General features: G+C 36.1%; 2 protein-coding genes across 2 annotated transcripts; both read left to right on the top strand.

Annotated features, from left to right (window-relative positions):
* Positions 1 to 2,630: 2,630 nt before the first annotated feature.
* Positions 2,631 to 4,686, top strand: LOC128236104 (uncharacterized). Its single transcript, XM_052950961.1, has one exon. The coding sequence runs from the start codon at positions 2,646 to 2,648 to the stop codon at positions 4,530 to 4,532; it is 1,887 nt and encodes a 628-aa protein (XP_052806921.1). The 5' UTR covers positions 2,631 to 2,645; the 3' UTR covers positions 4,533 to 4,686.
* A 4,311-nt stretch (positions 4,687 to 8,997) lies between these two features.
* Positions 8,998 to 10,887, top strand: LOC128235712 (uncharacterized). Its single transcript, XM_052950514.1, has one exon. The coding sequence runs from the start codon at positions 8,998 to 9,000 to the stop codon at positions 10,885 to 10,887; it is 1,890 nt and encodes a 629-aa protein (XP_052806474.1).
* Positions 10,888 to 11,150: the final 263 nt, after the last annotated feature.

Here is an 11,150-nt window from a genome sequence, read left to right as displayed (position 1 = left end):
AAACCTAGAATCCTAATTTCAACATTTGAGATTTTTAATCAACAGGAGCGTGGAAAAGCTAGCAAGCAGGGATTAATCTTATTTTACTGTTAAAATTTTGTTAACACCAAGACATGTAAATTATACATGCACTTAGGAACAATCACACATATACAAAAGGAGCAAATATATTGGCTATACGTTTTTACAAAATTGGTATCAGCCATTCCCAACAATGTAAAGTTTAAACTATCACTATTCAATGTAGTGCATGTCAAAACGTCATTTTGTACATTTTTCTGATGCAAATGTTGTATTTGAAAAATACTTAATAGTCTTAGCAGATATACTGTTAAACCCGTGTCACACTAGGGCCGCGTTCCGACGGCATCTAAGAAAAATCCAGAATATCCGATCTGCGCGCAGTGGAATCGCAAGCGTCGCCGTGGCAACGCAGTAGCATCGCCAGTAAACGCGGTGGGATCGCATGGAACGCCGAGTGACGGCGCGCACATTGAGCATGCCCAAAACAAACGCCGTCGGCTCTGGTTATAGATGGCGATTGAAAGGCGTTCTCTGAGGTGACATTGCGTGTCTACCGCTCTTCTGCGTCTACGGCGATAACAGGGAATTTTATTGCTGCAGCGGCCCGCTATATTTTATACGTGGTGAGTAAAAGGTTTATGTTGACTTGAGAACATGGTTGAAAATATGCGTCTCTTATTCCTAAAAAAATCAAGTACTTTTGAGCTGAAAATGTAGACATAGACAATTTTTCCCTTAAACACATGAGTTGTCGTTCTTACCATAATGATTGTCTCGTCATTAAATAAACCTTGTTACTTTTGACAATAATGTAGACACAGTCTATTTTTTTACAGAGTTGTCTTTCGTAAGTTTGTTTTCGGAACGTTTCTGGGCACGTACTAAAGTGCTGACAAGTTAGCTGACGATACAGAAAAAGAGTAGAGTTGCTGACCAATTGCTGACCATATAGACAAAGAAGGGAAAAAAATTGATCCATTATTAATCATTTTAAATGATATAGATTTCTCTTTAATCTGTTGTATTTTCGAAGTTCTTTTGTGGAAAACAAGGCAAACTGTTGCTTATGAAATTCATATGATGTAAAAAAATAAAGCATGAAAAATTAATGGCGAAATAAGTGTAATCTTTTCATTTGTATTTATTATTTTTCATTAACTTGTATAGTCCATTAAGTCTCAAAGGCGTGTTGTCACATTTCGCACAAAGCCCCTCGGGGTGTTGAATTTGTATGGTCATTACATTTCATGGTCCAGTGCATATAGATGACCAATTACTGCCTCATTCAGAATTTAATGACCAATTCCTTAGCTGACCAATGTATGCTTTAGGGAAACTCGATACTGCCGTATTGATAAGTTACTGACCAATTCCTCAGCTGACCAATGTAACATATATGCAAATTTGACTCTGATGCGTTGTGAAGTTAGTGTCAATTTACATAGTGATTTAACTAATATTGAAACCTTTTTTCAATATAAGTAACTAAATGTCCCGAGAATTGTTACTGAATATAAAAATGGGTACCTATATAAAAAAGTACTGTTACAACTGTGCTTGTGCAAGAACTGTAACTTTGGTTTGCCTTATTTACTCTTAGTATGTCTTTTCCCGAGTAAGCAAGAGACATATTGATTTAGTGCTGTTTGTCTGTCACAAAACTTTGTCCCCTGTAAAACTTATAGTTGTACTGAAACCTGGAAGAAGTGTTTAATATAAACTGTAGTTGTGCATATACTAATGTTTTACCAAAATAGGTCTCTTTTAATTCCTTCATAGCCTTGACTCGACATCACACATCACCAACTTCAAAAAAATTACATGGTAGATCTGTTTGTGGGCCCGCTGTGATACTTTGTATCACAGTTTTTCTTGTTTTTCTTACTGCGATCTTGCAACGATTTACGAAGCCACCAAATGCGCTTCTACTGCGTCAATCGACGTTTGCGTGACAATGAATCAACCCAACAAAACAGTATAGAGTAATGAAATATGCAAAAAAACTTGCATTTCACCATGACTGATTTGCAACAGCAAGCGGGGCTTGCTTCTGTTTGCGGTGGGCTTTGATATTTCCCAGCCACCTTCACCTTCCCGCCTTTTTTGGCGGGCATGGTCTCAACTGTTCAAATGGAAGGATCGAGAACTGATGGAGATATCGTTTTTATAGGCAGTGGAAAACAACACGCCGTCAGCGCAGTGAATGTGTAGCGCCGGGATAACTCTATGCACACAGTTGAAGGGCCGCGAGAGTGCCGTGAGAGTTGGCAGAAATGCACCAACTAGAACTCCTTAGGAACGCAGTAAAACTCCATGGAGCTACGTAGAAATGCCAAGGCCACGATAACAAGGACAAATGACTAGGCATGGAATACGAAATTAGCTAAGGCTGAGTTTAAAACACCAATAGCTATTTTAGTGGCCGTTGATCGTTTCGATGTGATATAACTGATTCGGACGCATTGTATAAATGTATTCGGCTAATAGATAAGGCGACACAGACTTGCGTTATCTTTGCCGGACTTGTCTATCAGTTTTATACGGATTTTCACTTGAATAGCGTGTTTGCATGGGAATACATTATTGTTTAATTTATAACTCAAAAATAACTATTTGTAAAAATGGCCACGAGTCTTCAAGAGCATATTCAATGCCAGGAAACGTCAACGGAAATTAACGAAAATGAATGTCATTGGAAGAAAGAACCAATCTTCTGTGAACCATGCCAGTATGATGATTCATTTGTAGAAGCAACGGGATTTTGTGTGACATGTTCCGAGTATTTGTGTCAGACCTGTTGTCGCGATCACAAAAGAAACAAAGTTACAAGAGAACACTTGCTGTTAAAGAATGATGATATTCCTGCTGACACATCGCCGTTTACGACCATTAAGCAACTATCGACATGCGAAATTCATCCTGATAATGACATCGCATACGAATGCAAAGACCACGAATCTTTGGGTTGTGTTTTCTGTCTCACGGAGAGTCATAGGAAATGCGAAAATGTAAGTGATTTAGGGGTTGTCGATTCTGCCGATTTATATCTTAACATTATAGCAGAACTTCAAGATAGAATAAAGGCGTTAAAAGCACAAAAGGAAGAGCAACGTAAGGCAGTTGCAATGAAGCAAGAGGAGATTAAAACCAGCATTCAAAGCCTGGAAGCCAAATGGAAGGACCATATAACCGGCTTGAGAGATGACCTTGAGACACAATTAGACAAAATGTCGCTCTCCGAGACAATGCAATTAGCAGAATCTATTGACGGCTGTCAAAAAATCGAGACTGAAATAAAAAGAAATAAGACGTTGATAGAAACACTTTTGAAACACGGAACCAAGCGACAAATAGCTGTTGTTCTGCGACGAACAGACCTTACACGCGTTGCTCTTAAAGAGAAACTGCAAACACTGGAATGTCAGCTTCAACGAAGTATCGCGCTCATGAATGTAAAACAATTTGATGACTTCACAACGATCGCAGAAGTTTCTTTAGAGGAGAAGGACAATGATAACATTAACAACTTGGAACACACAAGCGATGAATTGCATGACGATCTAGATTCGGAAAACAAACTTATAGAGAAAATGGATAAATCCATACAGACCCTCTTTTCTGTCTTGACATCTGATGAAAAACAAAGGCCATCCAAGCCATTCTTAGAAAGAGAAAGTGGACAAATGATCACGCTTGTCAAAATTAAAACAGCAACAGACACGAAAAATTGCAGTATTGTTGGAGTTAATCTGTCTCGATATGGAATTCTGCTGACTGATTTTGGCAACCGTAAGCTTAAACTCTTCAGCCGTAAATTCGACCTCATTTGCGAACAATCGCTTCAAGGACAGCCGGTTGATATGAGTTTCGATGGGGAGTATGCATATGTGTGCTATTCAGACCTGAAGAAAGTCACCAAACATCTCATACACAATTCAACGATAGGGGTTCCAATAGGATTTCCAACTCGGCTCCAGCCAATAAGTCTGACTGTGTTTGACTCTCGACTGATGATTTTGTTTGCGACCAAAGAGAGTTTTGACAGTACGGCAGCTGATGATGTACATATTGAAATCCGACGAGGAAATACAATAGCTGCTACCATCTCATATAATACCGATGATAAAAAAATTAAGTATGTGAAAAACGCAAAGCAAGTTTCTGTAGTCGATGGCTTGTCAATTGTTTTCTCAGAAAATACACGAGTAACCTGCTATACGGTTGATTCTCAAGAAAGTAAACTTCAAAATCGTGAATGGTTTTACAAATCGAATAAAGAAAACGTTCTCAAAAAAGCGAAAGGATTCGCAAAAGACAGTGAAGGAAATATATATATTTGCGGTGAAGATTCCAACAACGTTCATCAAATATCTACAAAATGCAAAGTTAACCGTGTGGTTGTCCATAATATCAATCGCCCCATGTGTGTCGCTGTGGACGAACAGAAAGATAGACTCATCATCGGGTGTCGCGATGTTAACTACCTGCATGTTTACTCCTTCAAATAGATAACCTGGCGAATCACTGCGTCATACAATTTGAACTCATTGTTTGCAAGATCTTACATTTTTTGCTCTGGTTACGCTATTTTGTGGTATTCGTCAACTTTTCATCGATGTTATATATATGCACAGGGATTTCATCCTGCATTTTGTACATAAATTGCACGTTACATACTTATTCCAATTAGAAGTATAGACTTAAAGGAATGCAAAAGTAGTTTTTTGTTTATGGAGTCGAGCTAGATAACATCTATGTCCTATATTGAGATTTAAACTATCATTGTTGAATTAAGAAATCTAGTGTAGGCATACAAATGATTCATTCATAATTATATTATATGAACGCACATATTTAAATATTGAATTAACTTAGGCAAGCAGTGTAGGGTTTTTGCTTTTGTATGATTGTATCGTACTTTAACAGGAACTCAAACGTATGCTTTTACCAACAATTATGTTTCCAGGTAATGCATTTGAAAACACTTAATTACTTTTCTCATTGATACCAGAATTGCAGAAAAAATACAATTGATATATATTCTGGTTGAAGTGGTGAACGAACACACGCCGGTATAGTAAAGAAGTAAAAAGAAAACTGACACCTGCTCCACTCGACCACAATGACTTATACAATAGTTGATGTAAATTTTAACCTTTATAGAATATATTGGAAAAAATACGCTACTTTAATTTGCTGAAATGCGTTACAAACGAATCTCAAAATTGTTGTCTTTAAACAAGGGCGGTTTGAGGAAGTGAATTAAAAGGGGCGTAATTTAGGGACACATTCGCATCTACCTCAGATATGAATGCGAAATTTAAATGGTTGAAAATGTTGGAAGGGGTTATTGGGGGGTAGTTCCCCAAGAGTATCTATAATAATTATTACTTTTCTCCGATATTTCCCACAAACCCCCTAGTCGAACCCGCTAGTGTCAAATACAATATTTGAGCGAATACAGTTGTTGCACGGTTCCAGCTGTCAGAATCTTAGTTTTGACAATCCTAATGATTTGCCACACTTTATTTTGGAGTGAATTAAAAAACTGTAAAAATTGCAGTTAAAAACACATGAGCGAGTCTCTAAAACATGTTGGTACTCTTGTTTTGGCTTTATTCATTCGATTGCACGTGATGTATCTAATGGCTGCGTACTTGACCTTTATTATTTATTTTAATAGGCCCTGTGACCTATAACAGGACCTTCGTCGACTTCTTTGCCTTTGGGGTTTACCCTGTTTTCAATTATGTTATTAATAAGATTTTATAAGTATGCATGGGCGATGTTGAATGTGACAGATGTATATTTGGTTTAGGATGTATTAGAACAGTAATTGCACTATCACTTCAATGTCAAATTGAATATTAAGTAAGAGTATCGGAATGTGTTTCCTTTTCCTTTTTACCACACTAACTCCAATATTGAACAGGTGATCGATATTAATCATCTGATCGGGATATATATCTCAACCAGTATGGAAATTGTCTTTGTAACTTTACATGGCAAAACAATGAAACGACCCCCAAAATATTGTGAATTGAGTCTGATGACTTTGTCACCAAAACAGTATTTGAGAAGCTGGAATATCACCGATTAAAGTCCTTGTTAATCTGCTCAACTCCTTATTTTTACACACACACACATATAAGTACGCTTTCTTACCTATACAAAATATTTTACATCGCAACTAAATGATAATGAAATTTTGAAACACTTTTTGGCCTTCCTCACCCACTTTATATAGTTGAAGACCCATAAGTATATTATTATGTGTGTTTATATTCAAAGCATATGCATTATTTTTTTCCAAAATCGGTACAATTCCTTTTATTTTCTTCACTGATTCATACAAACCATACCCACATATCAATCCATCCATCCATTCCTCCATCCATCCATCCATCCATCCATCCATCCATCCATTCATCTATCCATCCATCCATCCATCCATCCATCCATCCATCCATTACTCCATCCATTCATACATCCATCTATCTATCCATCCATCCATCCATCCATCCACCCATCTATCTGCATCAAACAGGGATCATTATCATCATTCTTTCCACACGTTTATTTTCTTTTCTTAAACGTTTTAACGAGGTATTAGAAAAGTTAAGATTTAAACTATTGTACCATGTCAGAGAGTGATTTCTTTGTTTCAAACATAATAACGCCTGCATTGGAATGGTAAGAAGTAGGAGGAGCTAACACATGCAATAACTATCATACGGATACATTATAACGCTGTTAGAAAGTTTTTTCGTCTAATCTTAACTCCCTTATTTGAACGTTATTTCTTTTAACTATTATTTATATTTAATTTACGTCTCATCAATATACATTCAATATACAGTTCTTTACAATAATAACATACGTATCCACTCAGATAAGAGTTATAGGAGACTATACAGAATAATCAAAAACGAAAATGGTTGAATGTTACAAATGTTAACATTATAAAACGACTACAAAAAACGTTAACTTATCACAGAAACCCTAAGAACATTGTTCTAATTTAATTTGTTGCCTGGACGTTTATAAAATGTTTTAGACTGTTAAGCATAGCGTAAAACTGAGTCCGACTTAGTAAGAGTTGTTATTGTATATGTTGACTGTTTTAAATTGCCTGTTTGATGCAACCATTACTAAAGTATGTGAGCCATATAAACATATCTTAAATTTCTGGATACAAAAGTAATATGATTAGCCGCATTTTCTTCACAAAGGATTTCTATGCGAGCCTTTGATAGCAACAGCTGTTGATTACACAGCAACAGCTGGAACAATGTAACCGAAATGTAAAGCTAAAATGACAAATCGAACTTATTGAACGTTGCCTTGGCAGACAACAGCCAGATCTTGGGTCCATTTAACCATTTCCTGCATAATGAAATCGCAAACTAAATGGCAGGTGCACAAGTCATTATTAAAAGAACATTGCACCTACAAAGTGTCATAATTTTATTTCAAACGCTTTTGACCATACTCAAACAAGAACAGTTCCAGGTTATTGTTTACAAAGTCTAGGGGTATGTATATTTAACACCTTCCTTATTGAAACAAATATCAAGCAAATCTAGGGGACATCGATCAATTTACATGTAAAACAGTCTTACCCTTTATAAATTATTTTCCGTGTTCCTTCAATAATAAACATGTCAATGTGTTGCCGAACCGGAAATAATGGTGAGAGGCATATAAGGATCTTTAGACTGCGTATGATTCCCAACAGACGGGAGTTTGACAGGCCCGGAAAGACCTTCGAGTGATATACATACAGGAAGAGCTGGGAAAAGATTACCGACAATGTAAAGTTAAAATCAAGAAACAATCGCCTTGCATACACAATATTATTGGCATTCGTTTTGTAAAAAACGGAAGTTTATTTAAATTATATGACGTTGTCGGTGATTTCGGGTCCAAATATCGCAACAATATATTCGGTCAATATTTTAAAGAAAAATAATTCCAGTGCAAATATTTACTCGAGTTGTTACTGTAAGTATGTTTTGTTTGCATTGGAATAGTACGTTTCTTAAGTGATGATTTTGATCAATGATGCTAATTAAAATACAACATAATGCTATGTTAAAAAAAGAGAGAAAGTGTATATGATTTAAGTCATGTCTTGTTGTTTTTCGAAGATCCGAGGGTCAACTTTATATAACAGTATTTTCGTGATATTGGTCCCTGAACTTATAATTTTGTGTGTACATGTATGTTTATTGCTTTGTAACACAAATTAACAAATAAAAGAATATCTGTTTTAACCAACTTAATCAAGCTTTATTTAATTAATTAGTGATGTTTCAGGTTATTAATTTAAGGTCTTCCATTTACATTTCTTGTGACCAAAATGTTTTTCAATAGGATGTATTTTGTCACAAGTATGAACATAAAAATGAGACAAAGTTTCTTCCGTGTCAATTTATATCAGTTTGTTTACGAGGCCTAATAACATTTAAACAGGTCTTAAGCAAATGCAGTTTGCAATTATCTTTACGATCTATTTAGTTCTCAACCAAAACACTCTTAAATACAATTGTAACCAAACTGTTTTTCTTCCTAATTGTAATTGTAAATCAGTAAAGTGTTTGAATATTGTTTTTAAATGGGTACATAGATGAATGAATTTTTTTTGAGGTTATAACTCTTCCATTGTAAACGAATGAAAGCATGAGAAAGTTAATACTTTGCTAGCCACTTTGCTAACACTCAAGTCTATGCTTGTTCTTACAAGCGTATCGGCATGTATAGGTTTCCGATAACAACGACTAAGGCTTAAACATGAAATATGACACTAGATAGCAGTTGTTCTGACTCAGTTTATAAATATTGTGAGTGAATATATATGTTCAGACGGACTTAAGGTATCTTAATAGCATTTGCCTGTTTCGTTCGGATTTTCATTTAAAAAGCAAAAATATCTCATCATTGAGTATATAATTTGACTATTGATCTGTGAAAATGGCCACGAACCGTCAAGACAATGTTCAATGCCAGGAGATATCAATGGAAAATAAAGAAAAAAAATGTCATCCGATGAAAGGACCAATCTTCTGTGAACCATGCCAGTATGATGAATCATTTGAAGAAGTAACGGGATTTTGTGTGACATGTTCCGAGTATTTGTGTCAGACCTGTTGTCGCGATCACAAAAGAAACAAAGTAACAAGAAGACACTCGCTATTAAAGTATGCTGAAATTCCTGTGGACATAACGCCGTTTACGACCATAAAGCAACTATCGACCTGCAAAATTCATCCTGATAATGACATCGCATACGAATGCGAAGACCATGAAGACTTGGTTTGCGTATTCTGTCTCACGGAAAACCATCGAAAATGCGAAAATGTCCATGATTTAGGAGATGTTATTTCTGCGGATTCAGATGTTAACCTTATGGCTGCACTTCAAGAAAGAATACATGTGTTAAAAGCACAAAAAGAAGAGCAAAGGAAGACAAGCGAAATGGAGCAAGAAGCGATAAAAAACAACATTCAAAGCCTGGATGCCAAATGGAAGGGTCATATAACTAGCTTGAGAAAAGACCTTGAGACACAATTAAGCAAACTTTCGCTCTCAGGGACAACGCAGTGGAAAGAATCGATTGATGACTGTCAAGAAATCGAGACTGAAATAACAAGAAACAAAATGTTGATAGAAACACTTATGAAACACGGAACTAAACGACAAATAACTGTTGTTCTGCGACAAACCAAACATGCACGCGCTGATCTTAAAGAGAAACTGCAATCACTGGAATGTAAGCGTCAGCGAAATATCGCGCTCATTAACGTGAAACAATTTGATATGTTAACAACTATAGCAGAGCTATCTTTAGAAGAGAAGGACAAATATAATATTGATATCTTGGAACACACAAGCGATGAAATGCATGACAATGAAGAATGGGAAAACAAACTTACGGAGAAGATTGATAAATCGATACAGACTACTTCTCCTGTCTCGACATCTGATGCAAAACAAGTGCCATCAAAACCGTTATCAGAGAGAGAAAGCGGACAAATTATAACGCTTGTAAATGTCAAAACAGCCACAGACACGAATATTTGCAGTATTTTTGGAGTTAACTTGTCTCACTATGGAATTCTGTTAGCTGATTTTGGCAACAGTAAACTCAAACTTTTCAGCGATAAATTCGATTTAATTTCCGAACAATCGCTACCAGGAAAGCCGATTGATATGACTTTTGATGGAGATTATGCTTATGTTTGCTATTCAGACCTGAAGAAAGTCACCAAACATAGCATAAACAAAACCTCGATAGGGGGTTTAATGGAATTTTCAACCCGACTTCGACCAATAAGTCTGACTGTGTTTGACACCCGACTGATAATTTTGTTTGCGACCAATGAGAATTTTGACAGTACGGAAGTTGATGATGTACATTTAGAAATCCGAAAAGGAAGTTCCATAGATGCCACAATCTCCTACGATTCCGACGACGAATGTTATAACTATGTAGAAGACGCAAAGCAAGTCTCTGTTTTCGATGAGTCATCAGTAGTTTTTTCGGAAAACACACGAGTTACATGCTATACAATCGATGCACAAGATGGTGAACTCCTAGATCGAAAATGGTATTACAAATCGCATAATAATAACGTTCTCAAAAAAGCAAAAGGTGTCGCGAAAGACAGCGAAGGGAATATTTATGTTTGCGGTGAAGATTCCAACAACGTTCATCAGACATCATCTACAAATTACAGACGTAACCGTGTGGTTATCTCGAACATCGATAAACCAATTTGTGTCGCCGTGGATGAGGCAAACGATAGACTTATAATCGGATGTCGCAGTCACGACTATCTACATGTATACTCTTTTAAATAGATAACATGTCGAACGAAAGTAGCATGCACTAGAATAATGTCACTCCGCTTGTTTGTAAACAGTTTAGTTTGAAACAATATTGCTTAATTGTTAATATTCCAGTAAGTAAAACGTTTATTGTTTTTTGTTTTGTTATGATGATAGAGATATGATTGAAAAAAGTAGTTATAATTTATTTTAATTAGACAGTGGTGGTGACCTTGAGTTGCAAAGAACGGTTTCCGCACAAAATCTAAATAACGTATGGGCACAGGCACATTATA

This window comes from Mya arenaria, chromosome 5, assembly GCF_026914265.1.
Source record: "Mya arenaria isolate MELC-2E11 chromosome 5, ASM2691426v1".
NCBI lineage: Eukaryota > Metazoa > Mollusca > Bivalvia > Myida > Myidae > Mya > Mya arenaria.
Note: the sequence above shows the minus strand (reverse complement) of the source record. Positions and strands in the feature narration are given on the sequence as shown.

Excerpts from the sequence above, each read along its gene's own strand:
- LOC128236104 (XM_052950961.1), top strand. The coding sequence starts at position 2,646 with ATGGCCACGAGTCTTCAAGAGCATATTCAATGCCAGGAAACGTCAACG.
- LOC128235712 (XM_052950514.1), top strand. The coding sequence starts at position 8,998 with ATGGCCACGAACCGTCAAGACAATGTTCAATGCCAGGAGATATCAATG.